Source organism: Ranitomeya variabilis, chromosome 3, assembly GCF_051348905.1.
Source record: "Ranitomeya variabilis isolate aRanVar5 chromosome 3, aRanVar5.hap1, whole genome shotgun sequence".
In the NCBI taxonomy this organism is placed as follows: domain Eukaryota; kingdom Metazoa; phylum Chordata; class Amphibia; order Anura; family Dendrobatidae; genus Ranitomeya; species Ranitomeya variabilis.
In genome coordinates, this window is record NC_135234.1 from 523,809,684 (window position 1) to 523,837,594 (window position 27,911).

The following is a 27,911-nucleotide window of genomic DNA, read 5'->3' on the forward strand; positions in this document are numbered from 1 at the left end:
TTTGTCACTTGTGATAAAACCCTTAGGCCTCACACACACAGCAGAGTAGTGTGCTGGAGGCTGTCCAGTTATTGAACCAGTTACAGAAGAAGAAGTAATCAGGCTCCTTGCATCTTCGCCCAACCACTTGCACCAGTGACCCCATTCCGTCACATCTCCAGTCCCTTTCCCCGGCTGTCACCTCTCACCTAACAAAAATATTCAACCTTTCTCTCTCTTCCGGTATTTTTCCTTCCTCCTTTAAGCATGCCATCATACATCCATTACTTAAAAAACCATCCCTCGTTCAAAACTGTGCCCCTAATTATAGACCTGTCTCTAAACTTCCCTTCATCTCTAAACTCCTTGATCGCCTGGTCCACTCCCGTCTTACCCGCTATCTCTCAGATAACTCTCTTCTCAACCCTCTTCAATCTGGTTTCCGCTCTTTACACTCTACTGAAACTGCCCTCACTAAAGTCTCTAATGACCTACTAACAGCTAAATCTAATGGTCACTACTCCATGCAAATTCTCTTGGATCTCTCCGCAGCATTCGACACTGTGGATCATCAGCTCCTCCTCACTATGCTCCGCTCCATCGGCCTCAAAGAAACCGTTCTCTCCTGGTTCTCCTCCTATCTCTCTGACTGCTCTTTCACTGTATCTTTTGCTGGTTCCTCCTCCTCTCACCTTCCTCTTACTGTAGGGGTTCCTCAAGGATCAGTCCTAGGCCCCATCCTCTTCTCTTTGTATACTGCCCCTATTGGACAAACAATCAGTAGATTTGGTTTCCAGTACCATCTCTATGCTGACGACACCCAATTATTCTTCTCCTGATATCACGCCGACCTTTTTAGAAAACACCAGTGATTGTCTCATTGCTGTCTCTAACATCATGTCCTCCCTCTATCTGAAACTGAACCTGTCAAAAACTGAACTCCTCGTGTTTTCTCCCTCTACTAACCTACCTTTGCCTGACATTGCCATCTCGGTGTGCGGTTCCACCATTACTCCAAAGCAACATGCCCGCTGCCTTGGGGTCATACTTGATTCCGAGCTTTCATTCACCCCCACATCCGATCACTGGCTCGCTCTTCTTATCTGCATCTCAAAAACATTTCTAGAATTCATCCTTTTCTTACTTTCGACTCTGCAAAAACTCTTGCTGTTTCACTTATTCATTCTCGTCTGGACTATTGTAACTCTCTACTAATCGGCCTCCCTCTTACCAAACTCTCCCCGCTCCAATCTGTCCTGAATGCTGCTGCCAGGATCATATTCCTCACCAACCATTACACCGATGCCTCTACCTTGTGCCAGTCATTACACTGGCTACCCATCCACTCCAGAATCCAGTACAAAACTACTACCCTCATCCACAAAGCACTCCATGGCTCAGCACCACCCTACATCTCCTCTCTGGTCTCAGTCTACCACCCTACCCGAGCCCTCCGCTCATGACCTGAAGTTAGCACCCTCAATAATCAGAACCTCCCACTCCCGTCTCCAAGACATTACACGTGCAGCGCCGATTCTGTGGAATCCCCACAGTTTTAAGCGTGCCCTAAAAACTCATTTGTTCTGATTGGCCTACCGCCTCAACGCATTAACCTAACTATCCCTGTGTGGCCCATTCAAAAAAAAATTAAACCATAATCAGATTCCTCGCATCATGTTCTCATACACTTTATACAGTTAATAGCCCTCTGTGTCTATACTGTTACATACTTAGGCAGTTAACTGGTTCATGCAGCTTTACATGAACACCCGAGCCTTACACTATGGCTGGTCCAAATAACTAAAGCAATTGTTACCATCCACCTCTTGTGTCTCCCCTTTTCCTCATAGTTTGTAAGCTTGCGAGCAGGGCCCTCATTCCTCCTGGTATCTGTTTAAAACTGTGATTTCTGTTATGCTGCAATGTCTATTGTCTGTACAAGTCCCCTCTATAAGTTGTAAAGCGCTGCGGAATATGTTGGCGCTATATAAATAAAATTATTATTTTTATTATTATTATCTAGATTCCCTGTGGCACGTGGGGAGCTTGCAGTTATATCGTGCTTTGTACGCCGCTGTTTTTATCAGGTTATTCCTTCAAGAAGGAATGGTTTTTACGCAGAACAGCACCATAGCACAGAATCTAATGGAGTCAAATATTTGTTTTTATTTTTGTAAAAAACTTTACATGAAATTGGTGACAGACAAAAGTAGTGTTGAAAGGATGTATGCCGTCTAAATGAGAGCTGCACAAATTAATATGGCTGAGGACTAGATATTGCCATACTACAGGAAACATTTTGTCATGAACATGAAATTTATATCACTTTAGACCAAAATGCACTTTACTCTAAACATGTGCTTTTTTTAATATATGAATGAATAATTTGTTATCAATATATTAACATTTTTCTGCGGCTTTGAAATCTTAGAATTTTGTACAATATTATAAATTAAGCTATTGTAGACATGCACAGTAATTAATTACCTTTCTCTGTAGCAAACACTGTGTCTCCCTTTCCTCCATCAGATCCAGGAAGACCATTGATGCCTGGTAGGCCCTTATAAACAATATATAAAAAAAATTGTCAACGTAAAATATATTTTTACAATAATTGCTTCTAGTAATATTGGCATACGCTGATGGATTTTAAAGGATTGTATAGTCCTAAAATAAATTACTTTTATTCTTTTAACGATGATTAAGTAATACTTGACCTGTATCTACAGAATATACTACAATTGCCATACATGCCAAAGTTGGCATTATTAGGCAACCTGCACTTGTAACAGCATTTAAAGTGTTCCTCTCTTTTTAAATGGATAAAATTACAAAGTACTTGCAAAAACAAACAATTCAGCAATTTACTTCTTATTAAAAAACGCTCAAGTATGCTATCCCTTAATTGTTAGTCCTCTTTGTTTCCTTTACTCCCACCTTCTACGAATGTTATACGCCGTTATTTTGGAACTGCTCTGAAAATGAATATGGTCCTCTCTGAAAGGTTAGGATTTGGGATTAGGGTGGGTTAGGGAATTGAAGTTGAGATACTTTGTCTATGTTTTATACTATGGAATTATTATGTCATTCTTAAGGGATTTGTTATTCTGTTGTGCATTGCTCTTTGCTTAGGTTACTGGCCACCTTTGTGGTCTATCAGCGGTGGCTGGTCTCCTAGGCAAGGAGTGCAGTGAATGCTATAGAGCTTGTCTGCGCTGCTTTGATGCTTGCTGGATCCCACCAGCTTCAGTGTCCCTGCACTCCTTCAATGTTGCAGAGGCAAAAGTACCTCTTTCGCAGCATCAATGAGTGCATAGTTTGGGCCAGCAGCACAGCCATGCTACTACTCTGACCTATCAATCATCAGGAACACTCCGCCTCCTGCAAGCAGAAAACCAGTAGGAGTAGGAGTGGTGCGCTCTTTAAGGTATAACATGGACTGATAAGAATCAATGTAAAACGAGTAAAACTGTTTTTTCCCCAGTCATCAAATGACTGTAAAATCCATCACAAAGTAGTGTACAGACAGAACATCAAAGGGTTAGTATTACACAAAGCGTCCTCAGTCGTGAACTAAGACGATGACTAGGGACACACTGTCATACCTGCCGCTCCTGACGCTGCGGCCGCTTCCTCCATTAGTTCCTCTCGTTGCGCTCCTGCTGTCCGTCCCGGGCATCGCGCCGCTCCCTCGTTCTCTCTTGCGGCTGCTGGGGGTCTTCAGCGTGGCGCTCGTGCTCCCTCCTTCCTCCGGCCGGCGTCTGCTCCGCACATGCCTCTTAGGTCGCGGGCGCGCGCTCTTCCTCCCTCTTAACCCCTTCCGCGTCCTCCCTGTTTCACCTCTACCAATCAGGTGATTCCTTTGCCTTTATCAGGCGCCCTCCCCATAATGGAGGCGCCTGATTATTGTTGTGCTTTTGTGCGCAGTGTTAGGCCTTTTTCTCCTCAGTCTGGTTGCGTCTACTTTCAGCTGTGTTCCTATTTTCCGTTTTGCCTCCTCTGTGTCTTTCTTGTTCCAGCCCAGCCTCCCTCGTTCTGTTCCCAGCCTCCCTTCCTCTTACCATTCAGTCTTGTTTTACGTCCCTCTCCTCAGTCTGTTATTTTTCCTGAGCCGCCCCTCTTGTACCAGCTGTTGCAGTGTAGTTCCCCTTGGGCTTGCTCCCCACTATCCCTGTATAGGGGTAGCCTCTCCCCGGGGTTGCTCGTCCTTGTGTCGTCTGCACTGTGACCCTGAGGGTCCACTCTCTCTTGTACGCCTCTGTGCGTCACACACATCATGCATTGGCGTTGTGTCTTTAGGGTATGTGCACACGTTCAGGTTTTTTCGCGTTTTTTTCGCGATAAAAACGCTATAAAAACTCATTAAAAACGCATACATTATGCATCCTATCATTTAGAATGCATTCTGCATATTTTGTGCACATGGTGTGGTTTATTTTCCGCAAAAAAAGCGCATTGCGATAAAAAAAGCAGCATGTTCATTAATTTTGCGGATTTTCCGCGTTTTTCCCGCAATTCTATGCATTTGGAAAAAAACGCACAAAAAACGCACAAAAAACTTGTCAAAAACGCGTCAAAAACGCATGAAAAAACGCGAAAAAAACGCATGCGGATTTCTGGCAGAAATGTCTGGTTTTTGTCAGGAAAATTTCTGCTAGAAATCCTGACGTGTGCACATAGCCTTACACTACTTTGTGATGGATTTTACAGCAATTTGATAACTGAATATAAATATTATTAATCTGGAATACAGGGTAACTCACTCTATGTCATTGATTCCCTACGTAAAAATTGTGAACCTAGCCCAGTGAATTTTTAGTTATAATCAGATACAATGTTCATTCTAACAATTTGTAACTGATGAAAAGTTATACCTTTGCTGTTATCTTTTAACATAACAGAAAATAAAAAATTACTCACCCCAATACCTGGTGCGCCAGGCAGACCATGAACTCCTCTGTCTCCTCTTTCTCCTTTGGCTCCAAGTTCACCTGGTGAGCCTGAAAATCCTACAGGACCAGCAACACCAGCAGGACCTCTTGAGGGGTCATCACCAGCCGTGCACCTACATTCACCTTGGTCCCCTGTGTAATAAGATTGAGATGCTCCTTATAGGCATATATTTATGTGAATTGGTCTATGATTCATTTATTACAAATAGAACCTATAAATGCCTAAAAAATAATAAGGGATTCCACTGCAAAGCCGCAACATACCAACCAGCTCAAATTTACCATACAAAAAAAAAGGAAAACCACTGTCCACAGATATATATCAAAAGTATCAGCTATTAAATAATTGTGATAACTGTAAATGACCACAGATATCAGATGTACATTAGATACTATCAGTGTTTTAATTTTTATTTTCAGGTCACCTTTAACTCCTCTTGAGCCAGCTAGGCCAGGAAATCCATTAACACCTTCTTTTCCCTGAGGTCCTGGTAAACCTTTGGATCCAATGCGCCCACCTATAAATATAGACATAGATGTAACACAGAGTAGCTTTAAACTTAGTTAAAACATGGAACCACACAACTTTTTCAGGCTGGCATAGAAAATATAGTCCCTGATTTATCAAAGTGTTTACAGCAGAAAACTGATGTAAAATGCTTTGAAAAGTCACAAATTGTGTGACTTCTGGCCTTTACATGCTAGCTTCTGGTAATTACGCCAAAATATATGTAGCTGTAGTTATTTCCACCCAATTCATAAATAGTGAGAGTGTTTCTTACGTCAGAAATGGTACACCAGTCCGTGAGTGGAGTAACATTTCTGGCGCGGCACATAAAGGCATATGCCACTGATATTGTGCAACAAATTGATTAAAAGCATGTGCCTCATATTTAATTCGCAGCATATTATTCCTCCCAATAACTGGCGAACAAAATGTCACTATTAATGAGTCGAGGCCCTAGATTTCTTGTTCTCATCTGAAAAGAAAAATGCTTTCAGGATAAAAACACAAACAAAGCAGAGTTAATCTGAAGTTCGTACAATTCATAGCAGTCGACAGCTTCCATTTTTATGAGGATTCTGACAGAGTCCCTGGACACTGGATAAACACAGTGTGAACAGGGCCAAAGTTTCTGTAAGTTACAGAAACAGGCAAGTCGGATCCCTGTTTCATCTGTCAGAATACAGGTCAGGGGTTTCCATTATAACTATGGGTGTATGTCTGAGAGGTGATGTTTTAGTCTCTCTGACATTAATAGAACATCTATTGAAACCATACCCCTTTCCCAGACAGTTTAACATGAATGTTTCCACTCATATTTAGAATCTACATATATATATAATCGTTTAAGGGGCACTTCCGTCTGTTTGTCTGTATGTCTGTCTGTCTGTCTGTCACAGAAATCCCGCGTCAGCGATGTGCACAGTCCAGCCGCGAATTCACCCCTTCCTACTCTGTCAGTGCCCCCTCCATTCTCCCCTCCAGTCAGCGCTCACACAGGGTTAATGGCTGCGTTACACCGCGTTATGCCGTGGTGTAACGCAGTCCGTTAACGCTGCTATTAACTCTGTGTGACCAACTTTTTACTATTGATGCCGCTACGTCATCATCTCGCGAGACCGCAATGCATTCTTGGGACCGGAGCGTCACGAGGAGCATCTCTAAACGCCTCGCCTGGATCCGGGGGCCGCCGGAAGGTGAGTATATAACTATTTTTTATTTTAATTCTTTTTTTTAACAGGGATATGGTGCCCACATTGCTATATACTATGTGGACTGTGTTATATACTATGTGAGCTGTGTTATATACTGCGTGGGCTGTGTTATATACTATGTCTCTGCTATATACTACGTGGGCTGTGCTATATACTACATCACTGTGCTATATACTACTTGGACTGTGTTATATACTGCGTGAGCTGTGTTATATACTGCGTCTCTGTGCTATATACTACGTGGGCTCTGCAATAAATTACATGGCTGGGCAATATACTACGTGGCTGTGTTATATACTGCGAGAGCTGTGCTATATACTGTGTGAGCTGTGCTACATACTACATGAGCTGTGTTATATACTACGTAGCTGTGCAATATATTACGTGGCTGGGCAATATACTACGTGGCTGTGTTATATACTGCGTGAGCTGTGCTATATACTATGTGAACTGTGCTATATACTACGTGGCTGTGTTATATACTATGTGGGCTGTGCTATATACTACGTAGCTGTGAAATATACATGGCTGGGCAATATATTACGTGGCTGTGCTATACACTACGTGGCTGTGTTATATACTACATGGGCTGTGTTATATACTATGTGGGCTGTGCTATATACTGCGTGAGCTGTGTTATATACTGCGTCTCTGTGCTATATACTACGTGGGCTGTGCAATATATTACATGGCTGGGCAATATACTACGTGGCTGTGTTATATACTGCGTGAGCTGTGCTATATACTGCGTGAGCTGTGTTATATACTGCGTCTCTGTGCTATATACTACGTAGTTGTGCAATATATTACGTGGCTGGGCAATATACTACGTGGCTGTGTTATATACTACGTGGGCTGTGCTATATACAGTGGGGCAAAAAAGTATTTAGTCAGTCAGCAATAGTGCAAGTTCCACCACTTAAAAAGATGAGAGGCGTCTGTAATTTACATCATAGGTAGACCTCAACTATGGGAGACAAACTGAGCAAAAAAAATCCAGAAAATCACATTGTCTGTTTTTTTATCATTTTATTTGCATATTATGGTGGAAAATAAGTATTTGGTCAGAAACAAAATTTCATCTCAATACTTTGTAATATATCCTTTGTTGGCAATGACAGAGGTCAAATGTTTTCTGTAAGTCTTCACAAGGTTGCCACACACTGTTGTTGGTATGTTGGCCCATTCCTCCATGCAGATCTCCTCTAGAGCAGTGATGTTTTTGGCTTTTCGCTTGGCAACACGGACTTTCAACTCCCTCCAAAGGTTTTGTATAGGGTTGAGATCTGGAGACTGGCTAGGCCACTCCAGGACCTTGAAATGCTTCTTACGAAGCCACTCCTTCGTTGCCCTGGCGGTGTGCTTTGGATCATTGTCATGTTGAAAGACCCAGCCACGTTTCATCTTCAATGCCCTTGCTGATGGAAGCAGGTTTGCACTCAAAATCTCACGATACATGGCCCCATTCATTCTTTCATGTACCCGGATCAGTCGTCCTGGCCCCTTTGCAGAGAAACAGCCCCAAAGCATGATGTTTCCACCACCATGCTTTACAGTAGGTATGGTGTTTGATGGATGCAACTCAGTATTCTTTTTCCTCCAAACACGACAAGTTGTGTTTCTACCAAACAGTTCCAGTTTGGTTTCATCAGACCATAGGACATTCTCCCAAAACTCTTCTGGATCATCCAAATGCTCTCTAGCAAACTTCAGACGGGCCCGGACATGTACTGGCTTAAGCAGTGGCACTGCAGGATCTGAGTCCATGGTGGCGTAGTGTGTTACTTATGGTAGGCCTTGTTACATCGGTCCCAGCTCTCTGCAGTTCATTCAATAGGTCCCCCCGCGTGGTTCTGGGATTTTTGCTCACCGTTCTTGTGATCATTCTGACCCCACGGGGTGGGATTTTGCGTGGAGCCCCAGATCGAGGGAGATTATCAGTGGTCTTGAATGTCTTCCATTTTCTAATTATTGCTCCCACTGTTGATTTCTTCACTCCAAGCTGGTTGGCTATTGCAGATTCAGTCTTCCCAGCCTGGTGCAGGGCTACAATTTTGTTTCTGGTGTCCTTTGACAGCTCTTTGGTCTTCACCATAGTGGAGTTTGGAGTCAGACTGTTTGAGGGTGTGCACAGGTGTCTTTTTATACTGATAACAAGTTTAAACAGGTGCCATTACTACAGGTAATGAGTGGAGGAAAGAGGAGACTCTTAAAGAAGAAGTTACAGGTCTGTGAGAGCCAGAAATCTTGATTGTTTGTTTCTGACCAAATACTTATTTTCCACCATAATATGCAAATAAAATGATAAAAAAACAGACAATGTGATTTTCTGGATTTTTTTTTCTCAGTTTGTCTCCCATAGTTGAGGTCTACCTATGATGTAAATTACAGACGCCTCTCATCTTTTTAAGTGGTGGAACTTGCACTATTGCTGACTGACTAAATACTTTTTTGCCCCACTGTACTACGTAGCTGTGAAATATACATGGCTGGGCAATATACTACGTGGCTGTGCTATATACTACGTGGCTGTGTTATATACTACGTGGGCTGTGTTATGTACTATGTGGGCTGTGCTATATACTGCGTGGGCTGTGTTATACACTGCGTGGGCTGTGCTATATACTACGTGAGCTGTGTTATATACTGCGTCTCTGTGCTATATACTATGTGGGCTGTGCAATATATTACGTGGCTGGGCAATATACTACGTGGCTGTGTTATATACTGCGTGAGCTGTGCTATATACTGCGTGAGCTGTGCTATATACTACATGAGCTGTGTTATATACTACGTAGCTGTGCAATATATTATGTGGCTGGGCAATATACTACGTGGCTGTGTTATATACTGTGTGACCTGTGCTATATACTATGTCAGCTGTGCTATATACTACATGGCTGTGTTATATACTACGTGGGCTGTGCTATATACTACGTAGCTGTGAAATATACATGGCTGGGCAATATACTACGTGGCTGTGCTATATACTACGTGGCTGTGTTATATACTACGTGGGCTGTGTTATATACTATGTGGGCTGTGCTATATACTGCACGGGCTGTGTTATACACTGCGTGGGCTGTGCTATATACTACGTGGGCTGTGCTATATACTACGTGGGCTGTGCTATAAACTATGTGGGCTGTGCTATATATTATGTGGGCTGTGCTATATATTACGTGAGCTGTGTTATATACTGCGTCTCTGTGCTATATACTACGTGGGCTGTGCAATATATTACATGGCTGGGCAATATACTACGTGGCTGTGTTATATACTGCGTGAGCTGTGCTATATACTGCGTGAACTGTGTTATATACTGCGTCTCTGTGCTATATACTACGTGGGCTGTGCAATATATTACATGGCTGGGCAATATACTACGTGGCTGTGTTATATACTGCGTGAGCTGTGCTATATACTGCGTGAGCTGTGCTATATACTACATGAGCTGTGTTATATACTACGTAGCTGTGCAATATATTACGTGGCTGGGCAATATACTACGTGGCTGTGTTATATACTGCGTGAGTTGTGCTATATACTATGTGAGCTGTGCTATATACTACGTGGCTGTGTTATATACTACGTGGGCTGTGTTATATACTATGTGGGCTGTGCTATATACTGCGTGGGCTGTGTTATACACTGCGTGGGCTGTGCTATATACTACGTGAGCTGTGTTATATACTGCGTCTCTGTGCTATATACTATGTGGGCTGTGCAATATATTACGTGGCTGGGCAATATACTACGTGGCTGTGTTATATACAGCGTGAGCTGTGCTATATACTGCGTGAGCTGTGCTATATACTACATGAGCTGTGTTATATACTACGTAGCTGTGCAATATAATATATGGCTTGGCAATATACTACGTGGCTGTGTTATATACTGCGTGAGCTGTGCTATATACTATGTGAGCTGTGCTATATACTACGTGGCTGTGTTATATACTACGTGGGCTGTGCTATATACTACGTAGCTGTGAAATATACATGGCTGGGCAATATACTACGTGGCTGTGCTATATACTACGTGGCTGTGTTATATACTACGTAGGCTGTGTTATATACTATGTGGGCTGTGCTATATACTGCATGGGCTGTGTTATACACTGCGTGAGCTGTGCTATATACTACGTGGGCTGTTATACACTGCGTGGGCTTTGCTATATACTACGTGGGCTGTGCTACAAACTATGTGGGCTGTGCTATAATTATGTGGGCTGTGCTATATATTATGTGGCTGTGCTATATACTACATGGCTGTGCTATATGCTACGTGGCTGTGTTATATGCTATGTGGCTGTGCTATATGCTACGTGGGCTGTGCTATATGCTATGTGGGCTGTGTTATATACTACGTGGCCTGTGCTATATACTACGTGGCTTGTGCTATAAGCACGTGGCTGTGCTATATGCTACGTGAGCTGTGTTATATGCTACGTGGGCTGTGTTATATGCTACTTGGCTGTGGTATATTTCTCTGCTATATCTGTGCATCATGAATCATGGTATGTGTTAAAGAGGGGGGCCCAATGAGACTCTTTCGCCCAAGGCCCTCAAAAACCTGGAGCCAGCCCAGGCTTCACTGATTGGTCACGCCCGGCCGGCCGCGAACAATCAGCGACAGGCGCAGTCCGGCCGCGAACTGGCACAGAATTTGAACCACGCTTCGCTAATTGGTCGCGCCCGGCCGCCCGAATCCTGAGTATAAATTGCATTATTCTGAAAACTTCATAAATAAACTACATACATATTCTAGAATACCCGATGCGTTAGAATCGGGCCACCATCTAGTATTCTATATTTGTTTCTAGTTACCAGGATATCCAGGTAAGCCAGGAGGTCCTTGTTGTCCAGGATCTCCAGGTTGTCCGACAATTCCAGGTTGAAAGGCAGGAAATCCAGGATCCCCTTGATATCCTTTGTGACCTATTTCACCCTTTAAGCCTGGAAAGCCTGGTTGTCCTGTATAAAGAAAAGGAAAACTGGCAGCATTTGTCAAATAAGACTATGAATATAAAATAATGCTAATAATTAATATTTACCAGGAAATGGACTCGGTCTTCCCATTAAACCTGGAAGTCCAGTATCCCCTCTGTCGCCATTTTCCCCATCGAGACCAATATTTCCAGGGAAGCCAACATCTCCTCTGGATCCTATAAACAAAAATACCTTTAAAAGTGGCCTCATGATTGGGTTCGGACAAATGTATGAAAAATTATTTGATTTTCAGATAAAATAGGACAAGTGTCATCTGTATTGCAATCTGTGTTCCATCTCTCTGCCATCTGTGTCCGGATTGTATATCTGTATGACATCCGTGTTTATATAGCCACAGTTAATAAAATCAACAGTTAATAAAATTACAGTTTTCTATGTTAATAATTGCAATGTATCCGTACAAATCAGATGCAATACAGATGATCTGTATGGGAGCGACAGAATTTAAATAGCGAGTATCATCCGAAATATGGAAGAGACTAGTGCACTGTGCACTAAGGGCTCGCTCACACAAGCGTAAAAATCGGACAAGGGACTGCACTCAGACCAATGTTATTCAATGAGGCCATGCAGATCTGTGTATTTTTCTCAGCTGTATTCGGCATGAGGAAAAAAATCGCAGCATGCTGTGATTTGACTACAAAATCGGATGGGTGTAAGAAAAAAAACAGGTGCCTTACAACTATCCGTATGGCATCCGATTTTTACAGTTACATTACAATTCTGTAGCATAAAAAACTGTAAATGATTCTGTAAAAGATTAATAACTGCTGAGTAAAAAAAATGGACAGAACTTACACAGCACATAGATGACATGTGAGAAAAAAATCATCCAATTTTTCTGGATGTAACTGCGACCGATTATTAATTCGCTTGTGTGACTCAAGCCTAGAACCACATTCACACATTCAGTACTTGGTCAGTATTTTACGTCATTGTATGTAAGCCAAAAAGTTATCTGACGACACAAATTTCCAGGGCTGCCCAAACTTTTGCATCTGCCCATTTTCCTTTTTGTAATTTTAAAAATTTAAAAAAATTACTATATATATATATATATATATATATATATATATATATATATATATATACTCACCGGCCACTTTATTAGGTACACCATGCTAGTAACGGGTTGGACCCCTTTTGCCTTCAGAACTGCCTCAATTCTTCGTGGCATAGATTCAACAAGGTGCTGGAAGCATTCCTCAGAGATTTTGGTCCATATTGACATGATGGCATCACACAGTTGCCGCAGATTTGTCGGCTGCACATCCCAAAGATGCTCCATACAAGGCAGGATGGATCCATGCTTTCATGTTGTTACGCCAAATTCTGACCCTACCATCCGAATGTCGCAGCAGAAATCGAGACTCATCAGACCAAGCAACGTTTTTCCAATCTTCTACTGTCCAATTTCGATGAGCTTGTACAAATTATAGCCTCAGTTTCCTGTTCTTAGCTGAAAGGAGTGGTACCCGGTGTGGTCTTCTGCTGCTGTAGCCCATCTGCCTCAAAGTTCGACGCACTGTGCGTTCAGAGATGCTCTTAGGCCTACCTTGGTTGTAACGGGTGGCGATTTGAGTCACTGTTGCTTTTCTATCAGCTCTAACCAGTCTGCCCATTCTCCTCTGACCTCTGGCATCAACAAGGCATTTCCGCCCACAGAACTGCCGCTCACTGGATTTTTTTTCTTTTTCGGACCATTCTCTGTAAACCCTAGAGATGGTTGTGCGTGAAAATCCCAGTAGATCAGCAGTTTCTGAAATACTCAGACCAGCCCTTCTGGCACCAACAACCATGCCACGTTCAAAGGCACTCAAATCACCTTTCTTCCCCATACTGATGCTCGGTTTGAACTGCAGGAGATTGTCTTGACCATGTCTACATGCCTAAATGCACTGAGTTGCCGCCATGTGATTGGCTGATTAGAAATTAAGTGTTAACAAGAAGTTGGACAGGTGTACCTAATAAAGTGGCCAGTGAGTGTATATATTGCCTAAAATACAGAGGAAATGTGTTATCTCTAGGCCATTTTGAGATAATTTCATCTTCAACTTGCTTAATGGTTCACAATAACTGCAATTGTAACCGGGGATGTAACCTTTACATGGCACTGTAATACAAACACGTCACCACTTCTGCATTTATCACCCACTCCTGGTTTTGGCTTACAAATACTGAGGTAAAATACTGACCAAATTCTGAACGTGTGAATGTGGCCTAATACATGTCTAAATGAGCCCTAAATGTCAGGACTTTCTGCACAGAAAAGAGCACATGCAGATCATATACTGTATAGCAGAAAGGTGCTGTTTAATAGCGTGAATAGCTAACTCAGGCCGGAGTCACACTACAGCGAGATACGGCCGAGTCTCGCAGGTTAAAAACAAGCTCTGGCACCGGCACTCCAGAGCGGCTCCATGTATTGCTATGTGGCCGCACGCTCCACTCTGGATTGCCGGTACCAGAGCTTGGTTTTAACCTGCGATCCCGGCCTTATAGTCACATCTTGGACTTAAAATGAAATTTTCAGGTTGTGAGAACAAAAGTTTTTATAAATAACATAAGCTAAAAATATTTTTAAAACTACAAAAGAGAAATAATTCAGCAAAACAAAGGCCATATTCATCAAAGCTTTTATGTTAGTATCCTGGAGTAAAAAAAGCTTTTTGAAAAATCGCATTATTTGGGTGCAACCTAAAGCTGTGCTAAAACTATGTGACTTTTGGCATTTTCAGCTCAGACAACGTGGGAGTGAGCAGCAGCATTCGCTACTCCATGAATCTTACTCCATCAGGGACTGGAGTAGGATTTGTGGCAAGGCAAACACATAGGAGCACGGCACTCATCATCTGCCATTCCTGATTCTTTAAGAGGTGTGCGCCTCTTGATGAATCAGGAGCATCTGACTTCAGTACACCTGCTCACAAGACAGCTTGAATCAGGCCCATATTCTTTAAATTTCTTATTGTTTCCTGAAGGCCAAATGTATGTGAATGTAGTTTATTTTAACATACATTTTAGGGCAACATTTCAAGAATCCCTTATTTGTGTGCTTTTTAGATGTGCGTTGTCTTTAATTTACAGAAAACATGCGCAATTCTTTCAGCTATGAATACTTAACCATTATCTGTTCAGGCTCATTCACACCTCATTGCAATAGCTGTGCTGGCAGTTCCATTCACTGACATTACGCTGACACATTACAGTTTATCGGGCTAGACATGATTTTTTCTTTTTTATTGATGGTCCATATAAAAAAAGACACGTGTCCAATTTTGGTTTGAACTCCCCCACTCAAGTGAATGAACCAATGAAAAAAAAAACAACAGTAGATTGAAGCCATTGTAGCAGCATTCTGATGACGTTCATTTTTAAAAGTTTGCTAGAAACCTCCATTAGTTTTTTTGCATACTAGAAAAAGTTACAGTAAAAACTGATACACGGACCAAACGCTGATCCAATACGCTGATGAAATAAGCGTAGATTAGAAAAAAAGATGTTTGAGCCAGTCATGTTGAGGTGGCAAGTTGTAAGAGCATCTGACAAGTGGTGTGTGCGTTGCTGCAAATCTCACTCCAGTAAGCTTTCTGATGTAAGATCTCTGACGTAAGGTACGCCATGAATTAGACGAGCTGTGGCGCCACGTCCCCATCTCGCCCCAGCTACAGCCATTGTGATGGGCCTGTGTATACTTTGCCAAATGTCACCTAAAAGGGAATTCCAAAGGAATGTTGTCCCAGGAATGAGATGGTTAAAAACATCCAAGTACCTTTTTGTGTTTCAGATTGTGTTACATAGGTAATAGGTCCTGGAGCGCCTATTCCACCACGTTCTCCCTATGAAAAATGTTAATACAAACAATTGTGACATAGCTCTTTAAAAACGATATAATCACACTTTAATTTGCTTGATGTTATACAATGGAAATATCCTGTAATTGTTACTTTTCCATCTCATGGTTTTAGAGCGTTGTATCATTTTCCTAACCAGTGTCCTTTACTTTAATTTCCATCAAGGTACACTTTCTTCTTTCTGCTCTTTGCAGATGTCCCATAGCTTTAGGCAACAGACAACAGACATTGACTATTTCTTTAATCATTTGTTCTCCTCTATAGAGTTATTTGTCTGTAACAAGACAGGGGATTCCCAGAAAACAAACTTTCCTTTGAACGTTCTTTTTCAACAGACAGCTAGTAAACTTGCTAACATGAATACTAATATCTATAAAACTAAATTTTATTTAAATCATTAAAAAATAGAAGACAAATTCCACACATGCCTGCAAACCACAGATGCAATATACGGATTGTAGTATATAAACAAAACACCCTAGATGGCCCTGCCGGACCCTAATTGCAACCTTCGTAACAGCGGAGGTTGGCACCCTAGCTTGCTCGCAATATGGTGCCCCCACTCACCGACGGCTGACCCTGGATGCAACCTAGCAGTCCCTAGTTAGATGTTATGTGCAACCAGTTAATACAATATCCCAATAACAAAGGAATAATAGTGCCGTGATGATAAGAAAGGGATAGAGGGTTGTGAAAAAGATCAGTGAACCCAAGGAGGGTATGTCCTTAGAGATAATAACTAGTGATGAGCGAATAGCATTGTTGCTTGGGTCTCCCCGAGCATGCTCAAGTAATCTCTGAGTATTTGTTAGTGCTCGGAGATTTTGTTTTCGTTGCCTCAGCTTCATGATTTACAGCTGCTGGACAGACTGAATAAATGTGGGAATTCCCTAACAAACAGGCATTCATCCTGTCTAGCAGCCGTAAATCATGCAGCTGAGGTGACGAAAACTAAATCTCCGAGCACATCCAAATACTCGGAGACCACCCGAGTCTCTTGGAGACCTGAGCAACGAATATACTCGCTCATCACTAATAATAACAAACACAACGAATGACATTCTCCACCTCGGGAGCCTAATGAAAAACAAATACAATCATATACAAAAAACAAGAAAACAGAAATACATTGGAATACCCAAACATATAATATAGCGTGGAGGTCAGGGAAAAAGCCTGATCTGGCTCACCCTCCACTCACCCTGATTGGTTATCCCTGCCTTACCGTGGAGGTTGGCACCCTAGACAATATGCAAAATGGCGCCCCCACTCCATGTCGGCTTACCCTCACTTTCCCTTCACACTCACCCTACTTACTCTCCAAAACCATAGACAGAATGCAGGAGAGAAAAAAGAGGCCAGGCGTGCAAGGAACTTTAAAATAGGGGTGTTAGGAATAACCAATAAGCCCAGACCTCATATCAAAAAATTGGTGCGCTCAAGATTTAGAGTGGGGTGCCGTGGTTCCAGATGTTCATCCTTAATCACAGACAACAAGTGCAATACACAACAAATGCTTATATATCAAAAATCACTAGACTCAATTGTCTTCATAGGTACAGGGTAACGCCACAATTGTGTTTTATCAGCAGGAATTTAAAGAGGGCATCATGTAAATACTGCACTGCTCCACTATTGCAACATGCCCATAACAGCACCAAATGGCAGATGGAATTTTATCTGGGCTCTAATTAAACACCAAATGTCTGAAGCCCAGATCTCTAAATTATAAATGGGTGCCTTCAAGGGTTATCGTGGGGTGCCACAGTTCTAAATATCTATCCCAAAACATGGACCATAGCAGGTGTAACACACAATGAGGTCTATAAAAATGAGCCGATGTACCAAATCACTGGGCCCATTAATTTTCATATGCAGGGGTTATATATATATATATATACTGTATATATACTGTATATATATATATATATATATATATATATATATATATATATATATATATATATATATATAAAACCCCTTTTTTCAACTTCGGTTAATTCAGAGATTATGCACTGTAAGTAAAGCGGAGGACACTCACTTCTTAATCCAAAAAATAACTAAGCACTTTCCCTTCCATGATGCAAGTTTATCAGGAGGCAACCAGGATGTCCTGTCTGCCGGATGTCACGCATCTTAAGACACTGGCTACACCATGTGCCTCCTGATGAACTTGCATCATGGTAGGGAAATGCATTGAGGCATTCGATGACTACTTGGATAACAGATAAGATTTCAATTATTATTTGGTGCTATTATGGCCATAGTGCAATAGTGGAACAGTGCAATACGTATATGGTGTCTCCTTTGAGTATTTGAACGTATTTTAGGGGAACCATTACGAGACACACATAGTGCTTAGTTATTTTTTGGCTTAAGAAGCGAGTGTCTTCTGCTTTACTTACAGTGCATAATCTCTGAATGAACTCAAGTTGATAAAAGGGGGGTTTATATATATTTAGTTGTGGTGTTACCCCTGCTTATGAAAATTAATGAGTCCAGTGATTTGGTACATCGATTCATTTTTATAGACCTCATTGTGTGTTACACCTCGTATGGTCCATGTTTTGGGATAGAGATTTAGAACTGTGGCACCCCACTATAACCCTTGAGCGCACCCATTTATAATTTAGAGATCTGTGCTTGAGACATTTGGTGTTTAATTAGAGCCCAGATAAAATTCCATCTGCCATTTGGTGCTGTTATGGACAAGTTACAATAGTGGAGCAGTGCAGTATTTACATGATGCCCTCTTTAAACTCCTGCTGCTAAAACACATTTGTGGCGTTACCCTGTACCTATGAAGACAATTAAGTCTAGTGATTTTTGATATATAAGCATTTGTAGTGTATTGCTATTGTTGGTGTCTGTGATTAAAGGGACTCTGTCACCTGAATTTGGAGGGAACAATTTTCAGCCATAGAGGCGGGGTTTTCGGCTGTTTGATTCACCCTTTCCTTACCTGCTGGCTGCATGCTGGCTGCAATATTGGATTGAAGTTCATTCTCTGTCCTCAGTAGTACATGCCTGCACAAGGCAATCTTGCCTTGCGCAGGCGTGTACTATGGACGACAGAGAATGAACTTCAATCCAATATTGCAGCCAGCATGCAGCCAGCGGGTAAGGAAAGGGTGAATCAAACAGCCGAAAACCCCGCCTCTATGGCTGAAAATTGTTCCCTCCAAATTCAGGTGACAGAGTCCCTTTAAGGATGAACATCTGAAACCATGGCACCCCACTCTAAATCTTGGGAGCACCAATTTTTTGATATGAGGTCTGGGCTTATTGGTTATTCCTAACACCTCTATTTTAAAGTTCTTTGCACACGTGGCCTCATTTTTTTCTCCTTCATTCTATCTATGGTTTTGGAGAGTAAGTAGGGTGAGTGTGAAGGGAAAGTGAGGGTAAGCCGATGTGGAGCGGGGTGCCATTTTGCGTATTGTCTAGGGTGCCAACCTCCATGGCAAGGCAGGGATCAGGGTGAGTTGAGGGTGAGCCAGATCAGGTTTTTTTCCCTGACATCCACCCTTTATTATATCAAGATTTAAAAATTGGTGGCGCAAATTGTCACCGTTATTATCAATGCCTGCTGCAATACCAACAAACCTCCACCTAGGTTTGTAAAAACAAAACAAACAATAAATATATATACACACACAAGGTGTGTATGGGTATGCGCTGGTATGAATAACGGAAATACTGATAAAACCTGAAATAATAATACAGAAAACAGAACGTTTAAAACTCCTTAAAATGGCACAGATTCCAGAAGAAAGGTCTGACGCCCAAATAGATATTAGTGAAAGCCTGATGTATTCAATTAGATCTGTAGATAGAGCACTAAATGCTTTCTAATATAGTTTCTTCCTACCTCCGTTGCAGGCTAGCAGTCTTTAGGACTTGATTCCGTTTCCAGAGGGGTTTTCAATGCACAAAGATGTTGGTTATAGGTGGGTGGCTGCCCCGGCCGGCGGCAAGCCACCATCAGAGATCTTCCAGGTGGGAACGGGATCCTGCAGAGCCGCCGCTGTGTACCGTCGCGGCGGTGAGTTCGAGCGGTGCGCAGGACCTGAGTGACGCGATCGTCACGTGACCGTGCCCCCCGGAGTGATGAGTACGGAGTGCAGCTAGGACCAAACAACCGACGCGTTTCGGAGACGTCTGGAGGAAGGAGACAGACGTCTCCGAAACGCGTCGGTTGTTTGGTCCTAGCTGCACTCCGTACTCATCACTCCGGGGGGCACGGTCACGTGACGATCGCGTCACTCAGGTCCTGCGCACCGCTCGAACTCACCGCCGCGACGGTACACAGCGGCGGCTCTGCAGGATCCCGTTCCCACCTGGAAGATCTCTGATGGTGGCTTGCCGCCGGCCGGGGCAGCCACCCACCTATAACCAACATCTTTGTGCATTGAAAACCCCTCTGGAAACGGAATCAAGTCCTAAAGACTGCTAGCCTGCAACGGAGGTAGGAAGAAACTATATTAGAAAGCATTTAGTGCTCTATCTACAGATCTAATTGAATACATCAGGCTTTCACTAATATCTATTTGGGCGTCAGACCTTTCTTCTGGAATCTGTGCCATTTTAAGGAGTTTTAAACGTTCTGTTTTCTGTATTATTATTTCAGGTTTTATCAGTATTTCCGTTATTCATACCAGCGCATACCCATACACACCTTGTGTGTGTATATATATTTATTGTTTACCCTTTATTATATGTTTGGGTATTCCAATGAATTTCAGTTTTCTTGTTTTTTGTATTTGATTGTATTTGTTTTTTATTGGGCTCCCGAGGTGGAGAGGTTCATTCGTTGCGTTTATTATCTCTAAGGACATATCCTCCTTGGGTTCACTGATCTTTTTCACAACCCTTTATCCCTTTCTTTTCACCATGGCACTATTATTCCTTTGTTATTGGGATATTGGATTAACTGATTGCACATAATATCTAATTAGGGACTGCTAGGTTGCATCCAGGGTCAGCCGTCGGTGAGCAGGGGCGCCATATTGCGAACAAGCTAGGGTTCCAACCACCGCTGTTAGGAAGGGTGCAATTAGGGTCCGGCAGGGCCATGTAGGGTGTTTTGTTTATATAATACAATCCATATAGTGCATCTGTGGTTTGCAGGCATTTGTAGAATTTGTCTTCTATTTTTTAATGATGTAAATAAAATTTAGTTTTTATAGCTATTAATATTCATGTTAGCCTGTTAATTCATTATACTGCTATATCCCCCCTCTTTTTGCACAGCTAGTAAACTTCTTTTATTTTCTGTTTGGAGGGGGCTATATCCTGCTAGGAACTAACAGGCACACCGAGGAATATGTGGGTAAATCTATTGCCTGTTTGAGCACATATACTCTAGTACCTCCTCTCTTTTACTTCCGCTAGATAGGAGATACATATGGTTTTGCTAACCACCATGACTCAAGAGGGTTTTGTACTTGATTTAATATGTGGTCATAAAAAAAATGAACCACAAAAAGCTGCCCAAGGGCTGAGAACCAGGGAACCATATATATATGGGAACCATGTAACTTGTTTTCTCAGTGTTATAAATACATGTGAAAATACCAAGAACATTATGTTTTATTCTAATTCCCCAACCATCAGTTTTTTCTTTTCTCTTCATTAAACTGTACATTGTATAAGATAATTAAGACTAAAATGTAGCTATTTAACTTGGTGGACATATGACTCAGTAATAGAATGTTTGCTAATATATGAATATGGGATTTTTCAATGTTTTGCTCAAAGGACATCTATACAGCTCCACTTAAGAAAGGAAGGAAACATCTACAGCTTCAGACTAGTGCTTACATGTAGCAGTTTTAGTCACTTCTCAACCTAATGTTATCCATCCAAATGAGCTGTAGTTCCATTCCTTTTTCACCAGCAAACTGGAAACATCCATGCTATCCTATATCTGACAGGGAAAGAAAGATACCTCCATGGAGAATTATTCTGTCATTGTTTGCAATGGCTGTCCTTTCCGATACATTTTTGGGATTTGTTTTCTTATATTGTCCATATGTATACTTACTCTGCGTTTTAACTTTAGCAAAGGGTGATGTATTCATGCATTAGGGTCTCTGCTCTCTTACTCCCTACGTTTTTGTATTCTTTAACATTTTTTTGAGACTATTACTCTTTTGCTTATTTCATATACAAAAGTTTTAACAAAACCAAAATTAGTTTCAATTTTATGCAAGTTGGCAAATATTCTACATCTTTCAGGAACAGAATTAAAGAGAACCTGTCATGTTTCCAAATGCTATTTATCTGCAAATATGAGGTTAGTCTTTAGGTTCACAGCGTTCTAAAGCCATGCGGTCTTACTGAAAGTCCGACTACTGGGAACAAAATTAACTGTATTCCTCCGGGCAGCCTCTGGCTTTCAGTCATAGTTTTGTGCCGGTGTGGCTTCAGTCACCGCTCAGTATACAGTGAGCAGCAGCTGTGAGCATGCCCTGGCACACTGACTGATACGTGCTTATAGATGCCACTCACTGTATACTGAGCGGTGACTGATGCCGCGCTGGCTGTATCTCTATGACTGAAAGCCGGAGGCTGACAGGAGGAATAAATTTCACATCCTCATGGAAGCCTGGCTTTCACTATAGCATCTGCACAGCTTTAGAATACTACCTCACAACTGCAGGTTAACAGCGTTTGGGGACATGACAGGTTCCCTCTAAATAAAGTATTTTTTGCACCAAACGTATTATGTCAACGTGCACTACTTTGTAATTTGTCCTTGTTGTGTAACTGGTCATTGCTTTAGACTTTGTAAATGCAGGCATTATGTAATTTTTGAGATTATGGCATTTGCAATATTTGACAGGAAATACAAAATGTCTAAATAGACCTTACTTGCATCTGAAATCAAAAAAGTTTATGAATAAAAAAGTATACAGAACACAAGCACAGTTTTCGTTCTCTACAGCTAGCTAACAGTGCACAAAACTTCTAATGAAAGAGTTAAGAATTCTAGGTGTAAAAAGTACAACAAATGTCTGGTGAAGGATAACGCTCATTCGCACAGAACAGGAGCAAAGAGTATCACAGAACTTAGTAATAATTTATACATAATACTGATGAAGGACATTTGTTGTAATGGAACTATATATAAACCTATTTACCTTTATTCCTCTAAATCCAGGTATTCCTGGATAACCAGATCTTCCAGGCATTCCCTATTAAAGTAGAAAATAATGAACTTCAATTAAGGTAAATAATTATGTAAGTGCCACAGGTATCCAATGTTGGCATTACCCAAATAAAACAAATCTATAAATAAGTCTGATACTATAGGAAAAGGCATATGAAAGATATATGAAAAAGACATAGTCAGGGGTGGACATATACAATTGGCGCAGTCGCACAGGGCCCAAGAGTTAAGGGGACTGATTTCAACCTCAAAAGCATCAAGCAGCTTCTGCCACAGACACATTATTGGGCTGCAAAGGGCCCACACACTTTTTTTGCACAGGGACCCTCTTCTGTCTGTGCCTGCCCCTGATCATACTAATATACTACCTGGCATGGATTACAGCATTGCTTCATCTTCTTGTACATCAAAGGGCTACCACCTGTGACTTTCTCCTAAAACCACATCTCCCAGCATGCCCTAAAATCTGGTGGTCGGGGCAGGTTGGGACTTGTAGCTTATGAGCTGGGTTGCTACAACCTGCACACAACTGCCATATAAAAATGTCCATTAATACTATTGTCTACAATTCACAGTATAAGCATACAATAAATGGTATAGAAATGAGGTAAGCTTACGTCATATCCAGTTTCACCAGGCTGCCCATCGTTCCCAGGAAAACCCTACGAGATATATTGTTATTATTATTGTGCTCAATTATTTTCTGCAGACTATTCCCATTATGAGATTTTTTCTGCTTAATTTCCATAATAAATAAAAAAAATTTCAACAAGAAACAGCAGCGATGATCGGTTTATTTCTTTGCACAGGTTAGAGGAAATAAGACTGCAAGTGCCAAGGGAAGAGAACAGAGGAAGATATAAGCACCCATTTTGTTAGGAGAATACTAGTTAAGGCATCATTCAGATGACGGTGTACGTGTTTTAGCCTTTTTTTCCACAGATACAACACGTGCCCATTATAATCTATGGAGCTATTCACATGTGTTTTTTCATGGACCATGTGTCCATGCAGAACACAGAGACATGTCCGTTTTTTTCTAACAGCACGGCTGAAAAGTTCAAATGCAAGTTTATGTGTCAGCGGCAAACATGTACAGCACACAGGATGCATCCGCGTGCCATCCGTGCACTGTCCGTATTTAACATTGCAAAATATAGGAGAAACCTTGTAATTTATTTATCCATTCGTGAAAATTACTGATGACACGTGCCTGTTTAACCCCTTTCTGACATTTGGCATAATAGTACGACGATGTCGGACACCCTCCCTTTTGTGTGGACTCCAGCGGTGAGCCCACATCTTTCCGGGCACATGTCAGCTGTTTTGAACAGCTGACATGTGCCCTCAATAGCCACAGGTGGAATGGCAGTCCTCTCGCAGCTGTTAACCTGTTAAATGCCGCTGTCAACCTCTGACATCGGCATTTAACACGCGCTCCCGGCATGTGCGCCGGAAATCCCGTCCATCGGCACCCGTGTCACATGACCGCGGGTCGCCGATAGTTTGGCATGACAACCAGAGGTCTCCAGCAGACCTCTATGGTTGTCACTGCGGGATTGATATGAGCGCCGCCCGGTGGTTGGCACTCATAACAAGTCAGCAATTCTGCTACATACAGGGCGATTTGATCTGATCATCGCCTGTATGTAGCAGAGGCGATCGGGTTATGGAAGCTTTAAGTATGGAGACTATTGAAGCATGCCAAAAGTTAAAAAAAAGTTGGTGACCAGGACATTCTTCTAATAAAAAGCTTTGTTCAATGTGGACACCCCAAGATATACGGTATTGCTATAGAGTACTAAAAATATAAACTCGTAGAGTATTGACTGTCATAGTGTTAGGGGTAGGGTTAGGGTTTGGATCCCTTTATCACCTTGATGGTGGGGGGTGGCTTGTCAGGGTTAGGGTTAGGGGTAGGGTTAGGGTTTGGATCCCTTTATCACCTTGATGGTGGGGGGTTGCTTGTCAGGGTTAGGGTTAGGGTTTGGATCCCTTTATCACCTTGATGGTGGGGGGTGGCTTGTCAGTGTGTATTCTTGTTTTTTTCTATAAAAACGCATGCGTTTTTAACGCAAGCAAACGCATGTGCTTAAAAACGCATGCGTTTACATAGACAGCAATACGTTTTTTTGCCACAAAAAATGCATGCGTTTTTTTGCGGCTAAAAAACGCCTCTAGAAATTACATGTTGCATTTCTGCGACCGAACGCATGCAGCAAAAAACGCATGCGTTGTTAAACGCGGCAAAACGCGTACAAAAAAACGCATGCGTTTTTAATTTTAAACATAGGGAAAAAACGCTGCAGATCAAAACGCAAGTGTGAAACCAGCCTAAACGGCGTAACAAGAAAAAAAGCCGCAATATTGCATTAAAATGCAATAACAGGCGATCGAAAGAACATATCTGCACCAAAATGGTATTTTTTAAAAACATCAGCTTGGCGCGCAAAAAATAAGCCCTCACCAACCCCAGATCCCGAAAAATGAAGATGCTACGGGTTTTGGAAAATGGCGCAATTTTTTTTTTAACAAACTTTGGAATTTATTTTGCTTAGATGAAAAAGAACCTATACATTTTTGGAGTCTATAAACACATAATGACCTGGAGAATCATAATGACCGATCAGTTTTAGTATTTAGTGAACATAGTAAAATAGCAAAATAAAAAACAATTGTGCAATTTAATCGCACTTGGAATTTTTTTCCCCCTTTTCCAGTACTGGATATGTTAAAACCAATGGTGTCGTTCAAAAGCACAACTCGTCCTGCAAAAAACAAGCCCTCACATGGCCATATTGACCAAAAAATAAAAAAGTTATGGCTCTGGGAAGAAGGGGAGCAAAAAATTAAAACGCAAAAACGAAAATACCTCCGGTCATGAAGGGGTTAAAAACTGACATGTGAATGAGACCTAAACAGGACCTGTCACAAGCTTAGAAGTGGGCAGTTTTTCCTAGGCATTTTTTTCCCTGTTGTCCCTTAAGTATTCTTTTTTTTTAATTCTCCATACAGTTCCAGAGATGTGGGCCTTTTTATTTACTACAATCTTTTTTTACTCACTGGATTCTCTGGGGTTGGGTCAACAGTGGACCTGGTGACAGCAAAAATGGGCAGTGAAATTATAAATAAATTGTAAGTGATTGAAAAACATGCTTCTTAGTATATTTTAATAGGACTGAGGCAGTTTGTTCAATGGGAAGCATGTGTATGTTATTTTGCATGAATTTTCTCGGGTCATGTGCTGTTCAGGTTGTCTGTTAAAAAGCATTATTAGTGTCTATTAATTAATCTCCAACTCCTATATGCTATATTACTAACACTCCTACTTATAAGGACAATATCTTTCCTCTGTCCTAACTCTGTCGTACTGTATGTGTAAACTTGTTTGAACTTGGTTTTGTACAGTTTGCTAATAAACCTAATTTGCAATGAGGGTTGATTAATTTGTTAATAACTGCACTTCAAAAAAATAAATGCCAAATTACAAATGCAAATACAATGCATTAAATATAGTCTAATTAATTACTATTATTGGTACATATCAATTCATGTCTCTACAATGTATTTGTATTTCCAAAGTTGGAAGGAGAAGTATCATATGAGCAATGTGTCACCTGAAGCTAGAAAGACTGAATATGCAATAGGAAGAAGCAATTAACTGAATTTTTGGATATGTTTTGTGGTATATAACTTACCCTTGCTCCTGGGAAGCCCATTATACCTTCTTCTCCTTTTTCTCCTTCAATAGCACTTTGTCCCTAAAAAAATAAAAGCATAATTTACATTACTGTTTCTCCTTTTTGGACATTGCCAGGTGACATAAGGAGACTTATAGGGAATATGAGAATAGCAAAAAACATAAAGGATCATAACATAAAACACATCAGTCAACATAGAAAAATATTTAGAATTGAGAGTCCTCAGTGGTTGATACCTTTTAATGGCTAACTGAAAATATGGTAACAAATTGCAAGCTTTCGAGACTACATAGGTCTCTTCATCAGGCAAAGACCTGTGTAGTCTCGAAAGCTTGAAATTCTAAATATTTTTCTATCTACTGGCTAACACGGTACCAAGATATATATCTTGTATCAGTCAACATAGGTATTCAAAAACTTACTTTTAATCCAGGATTTCCTTTCTCTCCTTTGACACCCTTTTCTCCCTAGAAACATTACACAAGACATTTAATTAAAGGATTTGTCCAGCTCCAGGGATTGCCAAATCCTAACAATGTGCAATGTGCATGCTGCGAAAAAAGCAAAATATAATATTGAACGTGTCAATTGATCCTACCAAAGATCTGGGAACATAGCATAAGCAGGAATTTTAAAACATAACTTTTAATGTGTTACAAAATAAAAGAAAATTCAAAAGAAAGTGTCACCCAAAAAAGAATAAAAAAAAAAAAAGTACTTCATGGTATAACCATGAAAAATACCACATCTAGGTTAGTTGTGGTTAATGAAAGCAACACTAAGGCTACTTTCACACACAGCATATTTGCTGCGTATTTTTACGCGCGCGTATTTTGCTGCTGCTTTACCTGCGTTTTTTTAAAAAGGGAAAAAACACAGCTGCTTTCACACACTGCGTTTTTTGCTGCGTTTTTTGCAGCTGCGTTTTTTTCAGCATTGTGTACTGAAAATAAAGTTTGTTTGAAAAAAAAAAAAAGGGGAAAAAAAAAAGTCATTGAGGTCATTTCCTGTCTTTATGACTCGGAATACAATACACACTGGAGTTAACATCATGTCGATTCTGCCAGCTGCAATGGCCTTGAGCCAAAGACGCCTCAGCAAGCGGAACAGACATCAGCTGGGGTTTACTAACCCCACTGTCACTAACCCCAGATTACTAGGGCAGGCGTCAGTCAGACGCCCCCCCTCGTAACCCTGTACGGTAAGGGTATGTTCACACGATCCTGATTTCAATCCTTTTTTTTCAGGACAAAAACCGCAGCTCTTGGCAGAAAACGCAGGTGCGTTTTTGGTGCGTTTTTGATGCGGTTTTTGATGCGGTTTTTAGTGCGGTTTTTTATGCAGTTTTCTCTGCAGATTGTCTGTGTTTGACACAAATAAAGCTTTAACTGCAGTGGGGGAAAAAAAAAAGAAATGATGCCATTTCCTTGTCCAACCCTTTTCTTCTTCCATCCTCCATTTTGGGACTAAACACCAAAATGAGTGGACGTGTTTTGAATGACAGCGCTCCGCAGAGTGCT

At 41.3% G+C, this 27,911-nt stretch overlaps 1 protein-coding gene across 1 annotated transcript in view; it reads right to left on the bottom strand.

Annotated features, from left to right (window-relative positions):
* Positions 1-27,911, bottom strand: part of COL4A2 (collagen type IV alpha 2 chain) — a 320,821-nt gene that overhangs the window by 84,269 nt on the left and 208,641 nt on the right. The window contains exons 15-24 of the mRNA XM_077297013.1: positions 26,814-26,858; positions 26,389-26,451; positions 23,308-23,352; positions 22,662-22,715; positions 15,435-15,501; positions 11,707-11,817; positions 11,480-11,626; positions 5,357-5,449; positions 4,900-5,063; positions 2,467-2,539 (exon numbers count right to left, since the gene is read on the bottom strand). Coding sequence (XP_077153128.1) covers positions 2,467-2,539; positions 4,900-5,063; positions 5,357-5,449; positions 11,480-11,626; positions 11,707-11,817; positions 15,435-15,501; positions 22,662-22,715; positions 23,308-23,352; positions 26,389-26,451; positions 26,814-26,858 — 862 coding nt within the window. The remainder of the gene's footprint in view (positions 1-2,466; positions 2,540-4,899; positions 5,064-5,356; positions 5,450-11,479; positions 11,627-11,706; positions 11,818-15,434; positions 15,502-22,661; positions 22,716-23,307; positions 23,353-26,388; positions 26,452-26,813; positions 26,859-27,911) is intronic.